Source organism: Oncorhynchus mykiss, chromosome 29 (genome assembly GCF_057628025.1).
Source record: "Oncorhynchus mykiss isolate SJ-2025 chromosome 29, ASM5762802v1, whole genome shotgun sequence".
Lineage (NCBI taxonomy): Eukaryota > Metazoa > Chordata > Actinopteri > Salmoniformes > Salmonidae > Oncorhynchus > Oncorhynchus mykiss.
In genome coordinates this window covers 47,843,695-47,865,475 of record NC_143050.1, presented here as the reverse complement: position 1 = coordinate 47,865,475, position 21,781 = coordinate 47,843,695, and the positions used below count along the sequence as shown (strand labels likewise).

Below are 21,781 nucleotides of genomic sequence, written 5' to 3'. Positions count from 1 at the left end.
ACTACTCTCTTCCCTGCCTGTGAAGATTTCTTCAGAGAAAATGACTCAAGTAAAAGTGAAAGTCACCCAGTAAAATATTTATTGAGAAAAGGTCTGAAAGTTTCAACAAATATCTTGAAGTATCAAAATTAAATTATATTTCAAATTAAATATAATCTTTGGGAATGTAGTTAAGTGAAAGTTGTCAAACATATAAATAGTAAGGACACCCCCAATAAAACTACTTTATTAGTACTTTCAAATATTTTTACTTTAGTACTTTACACCACTGGCTAATGGCCGACATCGGCAACTCTCGTTGGGTTAATGAGGCAACTAGTCACACCTGTGACAGGTCCTTTAAAAGGAGAGGTGGAAAAAGTAGACCATAACTCACAGACAACAGAGACACCCAGTCAATCCCTTGGAAGAGTGCAGAAGGTGAGATTGTGTCATTATTTAATAGACTATCTGCATCTCAAATGGCAACTTAATTTTATGTGACCCTGGTCAAATGTAGTGCACTATTATAGGGTGCCATTTTGTGGAGTGACCCCCTGAATTTAAGAGCATAGACTAATAGTTACCTTTGCAGTAAAGAGGTAGTCTATGACTCGCTCTAGGATGCTCCCCCTTCCCTATCTAGTGCACTGTGGGCCTTTGTCAAAGCTGGTTCACTACAACAGGAATGAGGAGCCATTTGGGAAGGATAGATTTTCCTGTGTGCCAGGCTCTTCAACCACATACAATAGATTAGATACCTGAATTTTGGCGGAAGAATTGTAGCGCCGTGTTGCCAATACTCGGTTCTTGAGGTCCTCAGGACTGGGTTTAGCAATTGTTGCATAAGTTTTGTACTTAACACAGGGTTTCCTTAACCTCTCCTCTAGTACCCACAGCCATTCCAAATGTTTTAAAATGCTCAACTAATCTCTCTCGTTCTCTCTCAGGAGACTATCACCATGGTGACATTAACCATCATTCTGCTTGTCAGCACAGCTTTTGCTCTGGGAGGTAAGAGTGATGTACCTCACACTTACTCCCAAAATGTTAATAAAAACATTAGTGGGTGTTGATCTGTCCTCTACACACACGTATGTATTAATGTTTCGTTTCAAAACGAGTTGTCCCTTGGCCAGCCATTATCAACTGACACTGGAGAGAGGTTTGTCTTGCTCAAGGGCACATGGACAGATATTTTAACTTGTCATCTCAGGGATTAAAACTAGGAACCTTTTGTGTTACTGGCCAAATTCTCTAATAATCTAGTTCCAGAAATGTATATTGGTGTCTAGATGCTGGACTGCGGTATTCTGATATGAATGGTTTGATCATTCAACTGGCTGTATGATTGGATTGTCTACCAACTATCAGAAAATAACACTGCTACAATTTACCCCCACTTTCAGTCTTGGTTTCATCAGCTGTTTTCAAATGACAGAAACTGAATTTTGGCTGCACAGGACTTTTAAACAAGGAGCAGAATTTCAATATTTAGCCAGGAAGTACCTAGGTTACATCTGAAATGGAACCCTATTCCGTATATAAACTACTTCTGACCAGGGCACATATGGGACGCAACAGAAGATTACGGCATGCATGTGCTGCAATGTTATATCCACATTACAATGCATGTTACTTGTGTCCAGATGCTACGATACGACCCATGACCCCCTGTGAGCGTGCTAGATATGCTGCCACACATGGCCCAATTGGAGCCTACATCCCCATGTGCGACGCCGCTGGACGATACACCCCTAAGCAATGTTCGGGCTCTACAGGTTAACACGGACGCACATACACATTTAATTCAGTTGAATGTTACACATACAATATTTACCCATTTTACTGTAACATGTCTATTTCTGGTAGGTTACTGTTGGTGTGTGACCACTACTGGACAGAAGATCCAGGGTACGGACACTCCACCAGGCACTGCTATCAACTGCTAGCAACTGTTCCAAGGTGTGTGTTTGTACATACTCATTCACTAAATGTTCATTCTTTGCAGCTGATTCTGGATGTTAATGTTTTTTGTCTAATTTTAGATGAAGGGCATTGGAATGGAGTCGTTGAAAAGATGGACATTTGTCTTTACTGTACTACAGGAACTGATTCACATCCCATTTAAATACATGAAGAAATCCAGAGATTAAACTGTTGATTTACTTACTTTATTGTTGGTGTGATATGCTGAACAATATATCTGAACCAGTCCATTTCTGGGAAATGGAGGAAGGAGTAGGACACTATTACCGGCAGTTACAAGAATTGAAGGTAGTCAAATTCCACGTGACCATTTAGTAATTAGGCTTCTCCAAGCTCTGATGCTGGTGATGGTCATTAGTAGTCTACCGCACTTGCTAACTGCCTGGTACTCAGCACTCTATTGTCCCTCTAATCACTCTGTCATCAATGCAAATGTAATTTGAAAATCAAAATCGCTTAATGAGCTCTATAACCTATGCAATTGCGGGAGAACAGCCTGATGGCTTGACTTTAAAAGAGGATCCCATCAGCTTCTACAGGCTAGATCTACTATATTTACAGTACCAGGCAAAGTTTGAACACACCGACTCATTCCAGGGTGTCAGTAAAAATATTTTCTGCAGTGTATAATAGTGATGACATCGAGTATGAAATAACACGTATGTCTTAAACAAATCAAAATATTTTGATATTCTTCAAAGAAGCCACCCTTTGCACACTCTTGGCGTTCTGTCACGATGATTTTCAATCCCAATGATGACTAATCAATTGCTTTGACCAATCCGAGGTTTGTAAAACAATGGGCTTAATTAGGCAAAAGATTAACACATTTTATGCAGAACTTTCTGAAGTCCATTATACAAAGACATCCATTTTGTACTGGCTCCTTACTTACAGTTGAATTGTTCTTGGTATTTTCTTAGGCACATTTTGCTCTCTCCCAGTCCAACCTAGTTGGCGTTGTTTAATGTTACACCTCCATATCTGCAGTGGAAGATGGTGGACCTAGAGCGGTGTTTGTCAAACCATGAGTCATACCTATGATCGGTCTTCTCACAACGTCTCTAGCTTCTGTACAGTTTGACCTACAAATTCGTATGACCACTCTCTGGAAAGGGGAGACCCTCACGAACAGGGTGGTATACTCGATTTTTCTCTACATCCTCCACAAGTGTCAGGGGACTCGTCAGAACGTCTGTGCCAACTTCTGTTTGTACAATCTTTGGGCTACAAACTAATGTGAGGGGAGGAGGCCCTGGTGCAATCCACCGTGCGCCCAGCGGGAGGCCCTGAACTGCCCATGGCCAAAGCCACAGGTGCCGGGCGCCGCTCGAGAGGTCTCTTGTCTAGCTGGAGGGTCCATTTGGAACGCCATCAACCGGGAAACAAGAACCACAACTTTGGCCAGACCACTTGGGTCAGCCGGGTAGGTCCACTTTAAAGACAGGGTTTGAGAATATGTGTCTCTGGCGCCGATGCATTACGGGATGACCACCACATGCATCGCAGCCTGGGTGTGTCACTCCCCGCACCGGAACACCAATGTAGGGCCACTGGGTCGGCTGGATCTCGCACGAACGGTGCGCGGCTGGAGCGTTTCGAAATAGGGGTCAACCGTCTCCAAAAGGGGCTCCCCTGATAGAGGCCAATCCACATGGGGCGGGAGGAACCGTCCATCAGAACACCAGCCGATAGGGGCCCTCCCAGGTGGAAAACAAATGCAAATCGGTCAGAGGAAATTAAACTGTCTGGACAACAGAGGAGAACCATGGAGACGCACCGTGAACCAAGCGGGGGCTCAATATCCTCCCACCACCAAGCTGGGAAACATGGATCATAAGTTAAGACAAATCGGGCGCCGATTTTCAAATAATATTTTTGCAGGAATCTCATTGCGAATGAGCTGAATGAACCTGAGCTTTTATCTTATCCGCCATGGCGCTAGACGTTGGTCTAGACGTGGGGCTTGTTAAACCACCAAATCGGTCACCGGCGGAAAAGGTCCAAAGTACCATGGTTCAGAGGAGCTCACATCCCTCAAGTGTCCGTTTCTCATTTTCTATCCGGGCTGAGCAGTTTGGCACCGCTCCCGTCTCTCTTGGACATGGAACTCTTGTTGTCAAAAACCAGGTTTCTGATTTTGCGCCGGTACCTGTCTGGTCCACCTGCTACTGAGTGTGTCATCACCGGACAGGCCTAATTGTTGACATAAGCACCGTGTGCACCGGGTGATTGGATTTCGGCAACTGGTAACCTAAACTGAAAAACGGTTCTCAATGCATTTACCGGTGTTCCTAATCTTCATTCCCGCTATGGGAGCACCCCACTACGGCCCTTTATCAATGGGGGCCGGCCTGAGTGTTTTATGGAAGGTTTCAAAAAAAGTTCCCACACATCTCAGAAATTGCACTATGTTTTCTGTGCAAATGGTGATTGAACGGGTTACCAGTTGACCTTGGGGGGGGGGGAGGCGGCGGCTCCTGGTGCCACCAGAGCTGTACTGGGTGTCCATACACGGGTTAGGGAGACCCCATAGGGGGGCCCCACACCCCTCACCAAGGTCACCTGGTAACCCAATGTAATTCAATGACAGATTCATACTTCTCTCTCATTGCACTAAGTGCAGCATGTGTACCTGGTGATTGAACTGGTTACCAAGGGAGCTCCATATATCCATGCCTCTGGGCTTACTCTCTCTACCCTGCCTGCCTGCCCTCTATCTTGGCCTGTCACTTCAGCTCTGTGCACCTGGTAACCCATAACACCCTGGTTATTCAGATCCCCAGGCCTCCATACATTCTCAACTGTGACCAAATGACACACAAAGACAAGGGTGAATTTTAAATAAATGTTCTTTATTTATCAGTGAATCATGGATTGATTTGTCCCTCAATTAGTGACTGCGCCCGGCTGGCGTTATGAGGCAAACTATGGTACCGGTAGTACCGTGCCTGCGTTTCCAGAGAGTGACACATATGGTCAGCCACAGTTCCCCGGTCTGTAACCGACCCTTGGTTAAAGTTCAATGTGGCAACGCTTCGTCGAATTGTACCGAAGTCACTTTACTTCCAATGCCGAAATCTGCAAATATCTGGCCCACATACTCACAGAGATTACAGTACGGTTGACCGCGGGATGTGAAAAAAAAGAGTTCTGTGTCTGAGGTCATTCCACTCAGATGAGGCCTGATCTGATGGAATCGTTTAAGCTTTTGCGACTAGCAAACCCGTATCCGGGAGCGTAATCATAGCCTCAAATGCATTAGCATAACGCAGCGGACATAAATACCACTAGAAACTTTTCCTATTCATGAAAATCGCAAATGAAATGAATAAAATATATTCAAACAGAAGCTTAGCCTTTTGTTAACAACACTGTCATCTCAGATTTTCAAAATATGCGTTACAGCCAACGCTAGACAAGCATTCCTTGTTGGAACTTTTAAAGAACCGTCAGACCTAGAGTTCAGAAACCTGTTCTAGACCTCAGGTCGATAGTGCGTGGTGAGTTAGGTGGCCCATATAGACAGGCCCCAACGTTTCTGTCCGATAGCTCATTCAAGGACCCCGTAGCAAGTCATGGAAAAAAGTGGACCAATTCAGCACCAATTAGGGTTTTGCTCGGACACCAAATGACCTATCGAGCCGACACTTGGGATTCGGGGTCGCCTCAGCTAGGCCTACACATAACATAAGAATTGGACCCGCAGCTAGAACGTAACTACGTGTTTTATGGTTTTTATATGGTTTGAACCGAAGGCGTTGTGAATTTTGGGCCAGCTCTGAATTATGTAATAGTTGGCTACTAAACGAGTTGGAAAAAGTGGGTTTGGTGTCAGAATGATATCTAATTGACTGATGGACTCTTGTCCACTTGACTCTTGTCCATTTGCAATATGTTTAAACAGTGAGGTACCATCACCAAAGTGACATTCTGAAATCAACCCTAACGAGCGATTGAGATGAACCAGAATCACTGCCCAGCCATCCCGAGTTCATCGGGCCAGTCAATTTCACATTCCTGCAGAATTTTTATAGCATGACAAATTCGTGATGGTACCTGCCCATTGAACCATATTGCAAATGCACAGTGACTTTTCAAAAGTGAGAAAACATAAACAAATGGACATAATGAAATCATGAAAACAATGCGTATCCATCAGAATATTTTAAACAGTCAATTGTTACTTAATTTTTTTATTTTACCTTTATTTAACCAGGTAGGCAAGTTGAGAACAAGTTCTCATTTACAATTGCGACCTGGCCAAGATAAAGCAAAGCAGTTCGACAGATACAACGACACAGAGTTACACATGGAGTAAAACAAACATACAGTCAATAATACAGTATAAACAAGTCTATATACAATGTGAGCAAATGAGGTGAGAAGGGAGGTAAAGGCAAAAAAGGCCATGGTGGCAAAGTAAATACAATATAGCAAGTAAAACACTGGAATGGTAGTTTTGCAATGGAAGAATGTGCAAAGTAGAAATAAAAATAATGGGGTAAAAATGAGCATAATTCATTAATTAAATACAGTTGGGAAAGAGGTAGTTGTTTGGGCTAAATTATAGATGGGCTATGTACAGGATGCAGTAATCTGTGAGCTGCTCTGACAGTTGGTGCTTAAAGCTAGTGAGGGAGATAAGTGTTTCCAGTTTCAGAGATTTTTGTAGTTCGTTCCAGTCATTGGCAGCAGAGAACTGGAAGGAGAGGCGGCCAAAGAAATAATTGGTTTTGGGGGTGACTAGAGATATACCTGCTGGAGCGTGTGCTACAGGTGGGAGATGCTATGGCGACCAGCGAGCTGAGATAAGGGGGGACTTTACCTAGCAGGGTCTTGTAGATGACATGGAGCCAGTGGGTTTGGCGACGAGTATGAAGCGAGGGCCAGCCAACGAGAGCGTACAGGTCGCAATGGTGGGTAGTATATGGGGCTTTGGTGACAAAACGGATTGCACTGTGATAGACTGCATCCAATTTGTTGAGTAGGGTATTGGAGGCTATTTTGTAAATGACATCGCCAAAGTCGAGGATTGGTAGAATGGTCAGTTTTACAAGGGTATGTTTGGCAGCATGAGTGAAGGATGCTTTGTTGCGAAATAGGAAGCCAATTCTAGATTTAACTTTGGATTGGAGATGTTTGATATGGGTCTGGAAGGAGAGTACAGTCTAACCAGACACCTAAGTATTTGTCCACGTATTCTAAGTCAGAGCCGTCCAGAGTAGTGATGTTGGACAGGCGGGTAGGTGCAGGTAGCGATCGGTTGAAGAGCATGCATTTAGTTTTACTTGTATTTAAGAGCAATTGGAGGCCACGGAAGGAGAGTTGCATGGCATTGAAGCTTGCCTGGAGGGTTGTTAACACAGTGTCCAAAGAAGGGCCGGAAGTATACAGAATGGCACTCAGGACGGCCCCCACTGATAGAGGGCCGTAGTAGGGTACTCCCATAGCGGGCATGGATGACAGGAGTACCGGTAAATGTATTTAAAACACTATTTTTAATTTTTGGGTTACCAGATGCACATTTCAAATCACCAGTTGCACGGAGGAAAATCACAATCTGCATCCATCGTCATATTTTAAACTGTCCATAAAGCACTCAGGACGGCCCCCATGGATAGAGGGCCGTAGTAGGGTACTCCCATAGCGGGCATGGACAATAAGAGTCCCGGTAAATGCATTTACAACCATATTTTTATTTTTGGGTTACCAGTTGCACAACAATGCACGTGCATTTGCAATATGATTCAATAGTGAAAAAAACATCACCAAATGGATATGATGAAATCAACACAACGAGTGATGGAAATGAACAACTATCACTACCCGGCCATCCCGAGTTCATCAGTTCAGTCAATTTTGGCCCCAAAAAAAGTGACTTTTGACTTCCTATGAAATCATATTGCAAATGGACAAATCATGTTCCTTATGCACAAGTAAAAAAAAATAAAAAATATATGCTAATATCATTTTACAAAAGTATATTCATACAGTTCTTATACATGTGTAATTGACAAAAAAATCGAAAGAATTTCGAAAAACGGTCCAGAAAGCCCTTTTTTAAGGGGTGATAAGTGTTTGACAAAAAAATATTTTTTTCAAAATTTTGCTTTTGGATGTTGACTTGGGTTGCATTTCCAATATGAAAAACCCCGGTGGAGCGCACTCGCCACCTGTTGGATTTTTGAAGTGTTACAACTGGCACTTGCCATATGGCATTTGCAATCAACTTTGCACGAATCAACGCCACATTGGGTGGTATTGGACATCGTGTACATGGTTTGTCCAATGCCAATGTTTTGCCATTCATTTTTGTCCATTTCAGGGGGGTATTCCCTTACACCGATCTGACTTCCCCTTTCCCTCCTAAGCAACTAGTAAACATTCACCCGTTTGGTGTTTATTTTTCACATCCTCCGCATCCATTTAGCTGTCGATATTACTGTGTTCGGAGTTTGTTATAACCAATTTATTGATTTGATTATGATAGGCTATAGGTCAGTCCCTATTTGTCACATGCATGTGATGCTTACATGTTTCACAATAAGAGAGCAAGGCTGAGGAAATAGGTCCTGCTTTTTGTTTACAAGTTAGGGATTTCGCTAACAGAACTTTTCAGTCAGAAACGAGGAAGAAACTAAATGGCTGAAATTATGTTGCGTCTTCAGCATGGACAGCACAATAAACACTTGCTTGTGGTGCCTTTTCGCTGCAGTAGGGAGGAGAGCGAGACAACGTGCGCCTGTCACACAGGCACTCGCTGTCATTTCTTTTAATACAGTGTCACCATCGGGCTCTTTCTTGAGTCGTTTGTGTGTCTTAATTATTTAATCAAACAGTGTGCTTAAAGCATCAGACAAGCTCAGTGCCTATGTAGGTGATTGTATTCAAACACATAGGGTGTGTCTGATATGGAAAAATATATTTTAACATTACAACAGGATGACTCTCGGTCGACAAAGATTGTTTGTTGTCGGGGACAGCCCTACAACCAGTCTTACCCTTGCTCTACTCAAAGGGCTGTATTGGAATGGCTTCATACAGTATCTACGTGTTAATCATTGACTAAATTGTCTTATTAGACCAAGAGGACAAAGAGAAACAAAGTGGAGCAGATCACTGATACAGATGCAGGTCATAAATGAAACTCTAATTTCACTGAATGTAATCCTTTTGCATGTAAATGTAATTTATCTATTTATCTATTGAGCAGAGGACTAATAGCAGAGTGCACACGTTATCCTTTCTTGGGTACTTAACTTCACAAAGTACACAAAATTGGCTAATACATACTTGCCTCAGAAGGTTACATGTTTTCTGACTTCTTTACCTTGGTGAATGCTGCTTTGCAAACAGGTCCCTCTACATCTGTGGAATTCTCTGAGATGGCAGTTCAGGGGACATCTCACCAGGGACAATCTAATGAAAAGATCCTAAGTGAGTGTGTCTCCGGGGCCTGTCAGACCAGGGCTCTTGACCTCCCGCCAATCAATCTGGATGCTTTCAACCCGATTATCATCCGGTTTCTGGAAAAACTTACTGAGGAGTATGTCCAAACTTCTATTGTAGTATTTGAATGCAATGTCACCTGGAGGATTTTATAAATTGTATGTGTGTTGGTGTGCTTTTTGGTGCTAAAAACATCTAATTATCTCCTATAGGCAATGGAGGCAGTAAAGCATTGTCAGGATGGACCCTGTAAGTCCCTTAACCTTGAAAATGATTCATAAATATATGAATAGATGTTTCAAGTATATTAGATACAAGCCTTTTATCTATCTACAGTATCATCCACACTATCACAAACAGTTACATTCAAAGAGCTTTTTAGTAGCCTACTGCTTTTCATGATTTCCAATGTATGCCACTTTCATGATTCTCATGAACATATGTAAGATGGTTGGTATCTCTTCGAGGAGCTTGGTTTCAGAGCCCGGCTATGAGTAATCTACCTACACTGTTTCGGTCCTACATGTGATGAGGGCACTGCTTGCAGAGATGTGCCTGGAGATTGTGCGGTTTGTATCTGAGGCCATCCTGAAGGTCATCATCCCTGCAATTTTCCGTTTTGTACGGACATACAGCCATGTGTCTCCAGTATCCGGCAAGTCTCTGACAGAATCAGAGAGATCCTCTAGCACAAACCTGAAGGTTCGCAAGAGAGGCAGCAGCAAATCCTCAAGGTCTTGCACGGCAAAATCAAGCTCCTCTCGTAATGGGTATCTTCAGTCATTCCTAAAGAAACCGGTTTCACCTAACTATTCATAACCCATTTTGTGAAAATATGTTTTGTTATCTGTGTAAGAGTTTACCCTTAATGACCAATTTAATTGATTACTGAATTATGTATTAATGTGACTACAGTATCGACTTTCGAATATGGAATGCTGTATTGTTTGCTTTGTATTCTCAAAGGTCTCAGACAGTGTTGCCAAATACTCAGGGAGATGGTGAGTCTAAATCATCTGAGCCACTCTGGGACTTTTTTGGGATCACTGAGGACAGTCTCCTCACTGGTGTCCAGGATTCCTTCAAAGAGTCGCTGAACAATGTCCTCTGTATACAAAGAGAGGGCCAGGTAGACACTCAAAGTCTATCCCGGGTTATTGTTGGAGAAGTGTTAAAGAAGGTCAATTCCATAATCTCTGTGGCCATCAGAACTCCCATCTCTGGGAGAATGTCCCCTGTCATTTTTGCCAGTGGTGGTGTCTCCAGCACCAAGGTGGTTGAGGAGATGGTGTCTGGCATTTCCAACATACTTCAGATGTATATTAACGGGAAGAGTGTTGAGCAGAATGTTGTTCTCAGAGAGGATGGTGTTGAGGTGGATATGACACATTTAACAGGACAGGTGATGACAGCCCTCAGTGGCACTGTTTTGAACTTCAGCAATAAGGAGGAAAATGACCCCGACAAGAGGGAACTGCTTTGTGTTGTTGCTGACCATATGAAGATGCTTGAATCTTCTAAAAGTTCTGAGGAGATGCTAAAACAAGGAGAGAGCAACCTCAATATCAAAGGTGCCAAATCTAGTCTTCATCTGTCAACACAAAGTATGGACAGACTACTCACTGAGGAGTTTCAGACCAAGGCCACTGAATCGATCCGGGAGATCGTTAAAAAATTCAGGGGTTGTACATCATGTTGTTCTGGCACTACATCATCTTGTCCAACTCCTAGGATAGGTGAGATCAGAGACCTTATGATTGACCCTGAGGCCTCTGAGTTGGTAAGTACCTTTGTTTCAGACATGGACAATCTTACCCAGTCTATCAGGGCATCCTGCTCTCCTGCACAGGGTGAGCAGATCCTTCTTGAAAACCATCAGAGTAAGATCTGGTCTTACACTGTTGGCTTTTACTACGACATGAAAAATACGCTGAAGAGGATTCTTACCTGTCCAGAAAAAGGGGATCTCACAAGTACATTTGTGGAGAGCACAAAAGATTCTTTCACAATGGTTCCAACTTTGTGCCTGGACGTCGGTCATTCCAGTAATGGTGAGGCTGACACATCGGACTCCATTTCTTGTAAACCACTTTTAATAACCCCCTCATCTATGAATGAACACAAAGGACAAAGTGAGACCCCAAAACCTCTCTTGGCTCTCAAAAAGTATTTGCAAGACCAAGTCCTCCTTGACACCACAAAAGCGATTGCCAGCCAGGTTCTTGTCTTGTATAAGACTGAGGTGATGGAGAAGTTATCATCTTCTGTTGGAGAGTGTGATTCTGAAGAGTCTCTCTCCTATTTTATAGGAGCTATTTCATAGTTTTGATTTGTTGTTTTATTCTACAATGTAGAAAATAGTAAAAATGCAGAAAAACTCTTGAATGAGTAGATGTGTCAACTTTTGACTGGTACTGTATTTCTCAACTTTCCTAATATTAAGCACATTGCTTGTATTTACAACAGGTGTACAGCCTGCCTGGCTGTCATGAAAATTAACGAGTAAGTGTGATTCACGATTATTAGCGTCCTCCATTCGCTATTTAAGTGCATAGATTAAATTCTTTTTTTACCCCTGCCTGTTTCAAGTCAGGTGCATGATAATTGTCCATTCTAAATCAAAACAAATTTCACATATTATTTAGTACATGTAAAGACAAGATTAAATCAAGAATAGTCTGATGGGTGACAATATTAGCCCATCACTTGTGAATGATGCCCAGTCGAAGGCAAGAAACAATGCAGACCTTTTTTTTGGCAACTTTTTCAAATTATAGTGCGACACCTCATGTAGCCTAGCCCATAGGCCTATATGTTTTGATAAGGTTTGTGTAGACTGGCGAAAGTCAACCCAGCACAGGACACAAAAATGATTTGGGGTTGTTCATACTGTCGAAGCTTACAGTTAAAATTGAATAATGTCGGAGGGAAATCACCACAAGAGGAAGTCACCATGAAGTTAAATTCAGTCCAAATCACAATCAAGTTAAATGAATCTGTATTAAAGTGCATAAAATCAATCTGAGTAGTGTCTCTGCTTTAAACACACTGCCCACGTGACACCCTAACCCCACATGGAACAGTAGATCGTCACCCACACAGCAGCTTTAAATAATGTAATGATTAACTCCACAACATGTCTCTGAGAGCACTGGTATTCAGCTAGCAAGAAGCTAACATCCCCATGTCAATCCAAAGGAACGTTGGACCCACGATGTATTTCAGTAGCTCTCCAGTGTAATTGCTTACTCTTCCACACAATCCCATAACTGCTTGCACACCTTATTCATGAATCTCTTAAAGGGACAGTGCCATCTAGTGGATATAAATGAATAAAACTATGCCGTTTAACCACCTGGCTGCATTTGAATTACAACTGAAGTGACCAAATAACCTTTTTACAATGGGTGTAGAGCCTAACTGGCATGAACATGCAGCGCATGAGTTTCAAGTTTGGGGAAGATCATTTTCAAAATAAAAATATCATTTCATAACAAAAGCATTACATGAATAATCATACTATGAGGTTGGCTGAGTCCTACTGCGTGGGCTTTGTCCTGCAGCAGGCCGGCAGCCTGGGAGAACGAGACACTATCGTTCATCACACCTTGTAACTCTTTTGCAGTAAAATCTCATAACCCAAGGAGTTCTCTGCAGCTACAACAACAACATCTATTTTCTGTGATTTATGTTCTATTTCTGCAGTACAGTTGATAAACATGGCTATGAATGCTAAGAAACCAACCTTGCTGAAACACATCGTATTCCTGTCACTCTCTATTGGCCTCGTCATACTCACGGGAGCCTATCAGGATCCCTCGAAACTGGACCCATCTTCCTCTACTACTCTCTTCCCTGCCTGTGAAGATTTCTTCAGAGAAAATGACTCAAGTAAAAGTGAAAGTCACCCAGTAAAATATTTATTGAGAAAAGGTCTGAAAGTTTCAACAAATATCTTGAAGTATCAAAATTAAATTATATTTCAAATTAAATATAATCTTTGGGAATGTAGTTAAGTGAAAGTTGTCAAACATATAAATAGTAAGGACACCCCCAATAAAACGACTTTATTAGTACTTTCAAATATTTTTACTTTAGTACTTTACACCACTGGCTAATGGCCGACATCGGCAACTCTCGTTGGGTTAATGAGGCAACTAGTCACACCTGTGACAGGTCCTTTAAAAGGAGAGGTGGAAGAAGTAGACCATAACTCACAGACAACAGAGACACCCAGTCAATCCCTTGGAAGAGTGCAGAAGGTGAGATTGTGTCATTATTTAATAGACTATCTGCATCTCAAATGGCAACTTAATTTTATGTGACCCTGGTCAAATGTAGTGCACTATTATAGGGTGCCATTTTGTGGAGTGACCCCCTGAATTTAAGAGCATAGACTAATAGTTACCTTTGCAGTAAAGAGGTAGTCTATGACTCGCTCTAGGATGCTTCCCCTTCCCTATCTAGTGCACTGTGGGCCTTTGTCAAAGCTGGTTCACTACAACAGGAATGAGGAGCCATTTGGGAAGGATAGATTTTCCTGTGTGCCAGGCTCTTCAACCACATACAATAGATTTGATACCTGAATTTTGGCGGAAGAATTGTAGCGCCGTGTTGCCAATACTCGGTTCTTGAGGTCCTCAGGACTGGGTTTAGCAATTGTTGCATAAGTTTTGTACTTAACACAGGGTTTCCTTAACCTCTCCTCTAGTACCCACAGCCATTCCAAATGTTTTAAAATGCTCAACTAATCTCTCTCGTTCTCTCTCAGGAGACTATCACCATGGCGACATTAACCATCATTCTGCTTGTCAGCACAGCTTTTGCTCTGGGAGGTAAGACCTCACACTTACTCCCAAAATGTTAATAAAAACATTAGTGGGTGTTGATCTGTCCTCTACACACACGTATGTATTAATGTTTCGTTTCATAACGAGTTGTCCCTTGGCCAGCCATTATCAACTGACACTGGAGAGAGGTTTGTCTTGCTCAAGGGCACATGGACAGATATTTTAACTTGTCATCTCAGGGATTAAAACTTTTGTGTTACTGGCCAAATTCTCTAATCATCTAGTTCCAGAAATGTATATTGGTGTCTAGATGCTGGACTGCGGTATTCTGATATGAATGGTTTGATCATTCATTGATTGGATTGTCTACCAACTATCAGAAAATAACACTGCTACAATTTACCCCCACTTTCAGTCTTGGTTTCATCAGCTGTTTTCAAATGACAGAAACTGAATTTTGGCTGCACAGGACTTTTAAACAAGGAGCAGAATTTCAATATTTAGCCAGGAAGTACCTAGGTTACATCTGAAATGGAACCCTATTCCGTATATAAACTACTTCTGACCAGGGCACATATGGGACGCAACAGAAGATTACGGCATGCATGTGCTGCAATGTTATATCCACATTACAATGCATGTTACTTGTGTCCAGATGCTACGATACGACCCATGACCCCCTGTGAGCGTGCTAGATATGCTGCGACACATGGCCCAATTGGAGCCTACATCCCCACGTGCGACGCCGCTGGACGATACACCCCTAAGCAATGTTCGGGCTCTACAGGTTAACACGGACGCACATACACATTTAATTCAGTTGAATGTTACACATACAATATTTACCCATTTTACTGTAACATGTCTATTTCTGGTAGGTTACTGTTGGTGTGTGACCACTACTGGATAGAAGATCCAGGGTACGGACACTCCACCAGGCACTGCTATCAACTGCTAGCAACTGTTCCAAGGTGTGTGTTTGTACATACTCATTCACTAAATGTTCATTCTTTGCAGCTGATTCTGGATGTTAATGTTTTTTGTCTAATTTTAGATGAAGGGCATTGGAATGGAGTCGTTGAAAAGATGGACATTTGTCTTTACTGTACTACAGGAACTGATTCACATCCCATTTAAATACATGAAGAAATCCAGAGATTAAACTGTTGATTTACTTACTTTATTGTTGGTGTGATATGCTGAACAATATATCTGAACCAGTCCATTTCTGGGAAATGGAGGAAGGAGTAGGACACTATTACCGGCAGTTACAAGAATTGAAGGTAGTCAAATTCCACGTGACCATTTAGTAATTAGGCTTCTCCAAGCTCTGATGCTGGTGATGGTCATTAGTAGTCTACCGCACTTGCTAACTGCCTGGTACTCAGCACTCTATTGTCCCTCTAATCACTCTGTCATCAATGCAAATGTAATTTGAAAATCAAAATCGCTTAATGAGCTCTATAACCTATGCAATTGCGGGAGAACAGCCTGATGGCTTGACTTTAAAAGAGGATCCCATCAGCTTCTACAGGCTAGATCTACTATATTTACAGTACCAGGCAAAGTTTGAACACACCGACTCATTCCAGGGTGTCAGTAAAAATATTTTCTGCAGTGTATAATAGTGATGACATCGAGTATGAAATAACACGTATGTCTTAAACAAATCAAAATATTTTGATATTCTTCAAAGAAGCCACCCTTTGCACACTCTTGGCGTTCTGTCACGATGATTTTCAATCCCAATGATGACTAATCAATTGCTTTGACCAATCCGAGGTTTGTAAAACAATGGGTTTAATTAGGCAAAAGATTAACACATTTTATTCAGAACTTTCTGAAGTCCATTATACAAAGACATCCATTTTATACTGGCTCCTTACTTACAGTTTAATTGTTCTTGGTATTTTCTTAGGCACATTTTACTCTCTCCCAGTCCAACCTAGTTGGCGTTGTTTAATGTTACACCTCCATATCTGCCGTGGAAGATGGTGGACCTAGAGCGGTGTTTGTCAAACCATGAGTCATACCTATGATCGGTCTTCTCACAACGTCTCTAGCTTCTGTACAGTTTGACCTACAAATTCGTATGACCACTCTCTGGAAAGGGGAGACCCTCACGAACAGGGTGGTATACTCGATTTTTCTCTACATCCTCCACAAGTGTCAGGGGACTCGTCAGAACGTCTGTGCCAACTTCTGTTTGTACAATCTTTGGGCTACAAACTAATGTGAGGGGAGGAGGCCCTGGTGCAATCCACCGTGCGCCCAGCGGGAGGCCCTGAACTGCCCATGGCCAAAGCCACAGGTGCCGGGCGCCGCTCGAGAGGTCTCTTGTCTAGCTGGAGGGTCCATTTGGAACGCCATCAACCGGGAAACAAGAACCACAACCTTGGCCAGACCACTTGGGTCAGCCGGGTAGGTCCACTTTAAAGACAGGGTTTGAGAATATGTGTCTCTGGCGCCGATGCATTACGGGATGACCACCACATGCATCGCAGCCTGGGTGTGTCACTCCCCGCACCGGAACACCAATGTAGGGCCACTGGGTCGGCTGGATCTCGCACGAACGGTGCGCGGCTGGAGCGTTTCGAAATAGGGGTCAACCGTCTCCAAAAGGGGCTCCCCTGATAGAGGCCAATCCACATGGGGCGGGAGGAACCGTCCATCAGAACACCAGCCGATAGGGGCCCTCCCAGGTGGAAAACAAATGCAAATCGGTCAGAGGAAATTAAACTGTCTGGACAACAGAGGAGAACCATGGAGACGCACCGTGAACCAAGCGGGGGCTCAATATCCTCCCACCACCAAGCTGGGAAACATGGATCATAAGTTAAGACAAATCGGGCGCCGATTTTCAAATAATATTTTTGCAGGAATCTCATTGCGAATGATTTTTCCGAAGATTGTATCACCGCCGGGCTGGGCAACCTGAGCTTTTGTTATCTTATCCGCCATGGCGCTAGACGTTGGTCTAGACGTGGGGCTTGTTAAACCACCAAATCGGTCACCGGCGGAAAAGGTCCAAAGTACCATGGTTCAGAGGAGCTCACATCCCTCAAGTGTCCGTTTCTCATTTTCTATCCGGGCTGAGCAGTTTGGCACCGCTCCCGTCTCTCTTGGACATGGAACTCTTGTTGTCAAAAACCAGGTTTCTGATTTTGCGCCGGTACCTGTCTGGTCCACCTGCTACTGAGTGTGTCATCACCGGACAGGCCTAATTGTTGACATAAGCACCGGGTGATTGGATTTCGGCAACTGGTAACCTAAACTGAAAAACGGTTCTCAATGCATTTACCGGTGTTCCTAATCTTCATGCCCGCTATGGGAGCACCCCACTACGGCCCTTTATCAATGGGGGCCGGCCTGAGTGTTTTATGGAAGGTTTCAAAAAAAGTTCCCACATCTCAGAAATTGCACTATGTTTTCTGTGCAAATGGTGATTGAACGGGTTACCAGTTGACCTTGGGGGGGGGGGAGGCGGCGGCTCCTGGTGCCACCAGAGCTGGACTGGGTGTCCATACACGGGTTAGGGAGACCCCATAGGGGGGCCCCACACACCTCACCAAGGTCACCTGGTAACCCAATGTAATTCAATGACAGATTCATACTTCTCTCTCATTGCATTAAGTGCAGCATGTGTACCTGGTGATTGAACTGGTTACCAAGGGAGCTCCATATATCCATGCCTCTGGGCTTACTCTCTCTACCCTGCCTGCCTGCCCTCTATCTTGGCCTGTCACTTCAGCTCTGTGCACCTGGTAACCCATAACACCCTGGTTATTCAGATCCCCAGGCCTCCATACATTCTCAACTGTGACCAAATGACACACAAAGACAAGGGTGAATTTTAAATAAATGTTCTTTATTTATCAGTGAATCATGGATTGATTTGTCCCTCAATTAGTGACTGCGCCCGGCTGGCGTTATGAGGCAAACTATGGTACCGGTAGTACCGTGCCTGCGTTTCCAGAGAGTGACACATATGGTCAGCTACAGTTCCCCGGTCTGTAACCGACCCTTGGTTAAAGTTCAATGTGGCAACGCTTCGTCGAATTGTACCGAAGTCACTTTACTTCCAATGCCGAAATCTGCAAATATCTGGCCCACATACTCACAGAGATTACAGTACGGTTGACCGCGGGATGTGAAAAAGAAGAGTTCTGTGTCTGAGGTCATTCCACTCAGATGAGGCCTGATCTGATGGAATCGTTTAAGCTTTTGCGACTAGCAAACCCGTATCCGGGAGCGTAATCATAGGATCAAATGCATTAGCATAACGCAGCGGACATAAATACCACTAGAAACTTTTCCTATTCATGAAAATCGCAAATGAAATGAATAAAATATATTCAAACAGAAGCTTAGCCTTTTGTTAACAACACTGTCATCTCAGATTTTCAAAATATGCGTTACAGCCAACGCTAGACAAGCATTCCTTGTTGGAACTTTTAAAGAACCGTCAGACCTAGAGTTCAGAAACCTGTTCTAGACCTCAGGTCGATAGTGCGTGGTGAGTTAGGTGGCCCATATAGACAGGCCCCAACGTTTCTGTCCGATAACTCATTCAAGGACCCCGTAGCAAGTCATGGAAAAAAGTGGACCAATTCAGCACCAATTAGGGTTTTGCTCAGACACCAAATGACCTATCGAGCCGACACTTGGGATTCGGGGTCGCCTCAGCTAGGCCTACACATAACATAAGAAATGGACCCGCAGCTAGAACGTAACTACGTGTTTTATGGTTTTTATATGGTTTGAACCGAAGGCGTTGTGAATTTTGGGCCAGCTCTGAATTATGTAATAGTTGGCTACTAAACGAGTTGGAAAAAGTGGGTTTGGTGTCAGAATGATATCTAATTGACTGATGGACTCTTGTCCACTTGACTCTTGTCCATTTGCAATATGTTTAAACAGTGAGGTACCATCACCAAAGTGACATTCTGAAATCAACCCTAACGAGCGATTGAGATGAACCAGAATCACTGCCCAGCCATCCCGAGTTCATCGGGCCAGTCAATTTCACATTCCTGCAGAATTTTTATAGCATGACAAATTCGTGATGGTACCTGCCCATTGAACCATATTGCAAATGCACAGTGACTTTTCAAAAGTGAGAAAACATAAACAAATGGACATAATGAAATCATGAAAACAATGCGTATCCATCAGAATATTTTAAACAGTCAATTGTTACTTTATTTTTTTATTTTACCTTTATTTAACCAGGTAGGCAAGTTGAGAACAAGTTCTCATTTACAATTGCGACCTGGCCAAGATAAAGCAAAGCAGTTCGACAGATACAACGACACAGAGTTACACATGGAGTAAAACAAACATACAGTCAATAATACAGTATAAACAAGTCTATATACAATGTGAGCAAATGAGGTGAGAAGGGAGGTAAAGGCAAAAAAGGCCATGGTGGCAAAGTAAATACAATATAGCAAGTAAAACACTGGAATGGTAGTTTTGCAATGGAAGAATGTGCAAAGTAGAAATACAAATAATGGGGTAAAAATGAGCATAATTCATTAATTAAATACAGTTGGGAAAGAGGTAGTTGTTTGGGCTAAATTATAGATGGGCTATGTACAGGATGCAGTAATCTGTGAGCTGCTCTGACAGTTGGTGCTTAAAGCTAGTGAGGGAGATAAGTGTTTCCAGTTTCAGAGATTTTTGTAGTTCGTTCCAGTCATTGGCAGCAGAGAACTGGAAGGAGAGGCGGCCAAAGAAATAATTGGTTTTGGGGGTGACTAGAGATATACCTGCTGGAGCGTGTGCTACAGGTGGGAGATGCTATGGCGACCAGCGAGCTGAGATAAGGGGGGACTTTACCTAGCAGGGTCTTGTAGATGACATGGAGCCAGTGGGTTTGGCGACGAGTATGAAGCGAGGGCCAGCCAACGAGAGCGTACAGGTCGCAATGGTGGGTAGTATATGGGGCTTTGGTGACAAAACGGATTGCACTGTGATAGACTGCATCCAATTTGTTGAGTAGGGTATTGGAGGCTATTTTGTAAATGACATCGCCAAAGTCGAGGATTGGTAGAATGGTCAGTTTTACAAGGGTATGTTTGGCAGCATGAGTGAAGGATGCTTTGTTGCGAAATAGGAAGCCAATTCTAGATTTAACTTTGGATTGGAGATGTTTGATATGGGTCTGGAAGGAGAGTACAGTCTAACCAGACACCTAAGTATTTGTCCACGTATTCTAAGTCAGAGCCGTCCAGAGTAGTGATGTTGGACAGGCGGGTAGGTGCAGGTAGCGATCGGTTGAAGAGCATGCATTTAGTTTTACTTGTATTTAAGAGCAATTGGAGGCCACGGAAGGAGAGTTGCATGGCATTGAAGCTTGCCTGGAGGGTTGTTAACACAGTGTCCAAAGAAGGGCCGGAAGTATACAGAATGGCACTCAGGACGGCCCCCACTGATAGAGGGCCGTAGTAGGGTACTCCCATAGCGGGCATGGATGACAGGAGTACCGGTAAATGTATTTAAAACACTATTTTTAATTTTTGGGTTACCAGATGCACATTTCAAATCACCAGTTGCACGGAGGAAAATCACAATCTGCATCCATCGTCATATTTTAAACTGTCCATAAAGCACTCAGGACGGCCCCCATGGATAGAGGGCCGTAGTAGGGTACTCCCATAGCGGGCATGGACAATAAGAGTCCCGGTAAATGCATTTACAACCATATTTTTATTTTTGGGTTACCAGTTGCACAACAATGCACGTGCATTTGCAATATGATTCAATAGTGAAAAAAACATCACCAAATGGATATGATGAAATCAACACAACGAGTGATGGAAATGAACAACTATCACTACCCGGCCATCCCGAGTTCATCAGTTCAGTCAATTTTGGCCCCAAAAAAAGTGACTTTTGACTTCCTATGAAATCATATTGCAAATGGACAAATCATGTTCCTTATGCACAAGTAAAAAAAAAATATATATATATGCTAATATCATTTTACAAAAGTATATTCATACAGTTCTTATACATGTGTAATTGACAAAAAAATCGAAAGAATTTCGAAAAACGGTCCAGAAAGCCCTTTTTTAAGGGGTGATAAGTGTTTGACAAAAAAATATTTTTTTCAAAATTTTGCTTTTGGATGTTGACTTGGGTTGCATTTCCAATATGAAAAACCCCATTGGAGCGCACTCGCCACCTGTTGGATTTTTGAAGTGTTACAACTGGCACTTGCCATATGGCATTTGCAATCAACTTTGCACGAATCAACGCCACATTGGGTGGTATTGGACATCGTGTACATGGTTTGTCCAATGCCAATGTTTTGCCATTCATTTTTGTCCATTTCAGGGGGGTATTCCCTTACACCGATCTGACTTCCCCTTTCCCTCCTAAGCAACTAGTAAACATTCACCCGTTTGGTGTTTATTTTTCACATCCTCCGCATCCATTTAGCTGTCGATATTACTGTGTTCGGAGTTTGTTATAACCAATTTATTGATTTGATTATGATAGGCTATAGGTCAGTCCCTATTTGTCACATGCATGTGATGCTTACATGTTTCACAATAAGAGAGCAA

The 21,781-nt window shown here is 42.9% G+C and overlaps 2 protein-coding genes across 2 annotated transcripts; both read left to right on the top strand.

Annotated features, from left to right (window-relative positions):
- Nucleotides 1–340: 340 nt before the first annotated feature.
- On the top strand, nt 341–2,151 carry LOC118945330 (equistatin-like). Its single transcript, XM_036968112.2, has 5 exons — nt 341–420; nt 930–993; nt 1,629–1,760; nt 1,852–1,944; nt 2,028–2,151. The coding sequence occupies exons 2-4, from the start codon at nt 942–944 to the stop codon at nt 1,929–1,931; spliced, it is 264 nt and encodes an 87-aa protein (XP_036824007.1). The 5' UTR covers nt 341–420; nt 930–941; the 3' UTR covers nt 1,932–1,944; nt 2,028–2,151.
- Nucleotides 2,152–13,553: 11,402 nt separating this feature from the next.
- Nucleotides 13,554–15,388, top strand: LOC118936257 (equistatin-like). Its single transcript, XM_036968111.2, has 5 exons — nt 13,554–13,682; nt 14,192–14,255; nt 14,866–14,997; nt 15,089–15,181; nt 15,265–15,388. Exons 1-4 carry the CDS (start codon nt 13,569–13,571, stop codon nt 15,118–15,120), a joined length of 342 nt encoding a protein of 113 aa, XP_036824006.1. The 5' UTR covers nt 13,554–13,568; the 3' UTR covers nt 15,121–15,181; nt 15,265–15,388.
- Nucleotides 15,389–21,781: the final 6,393 nt, after the last annotated feature.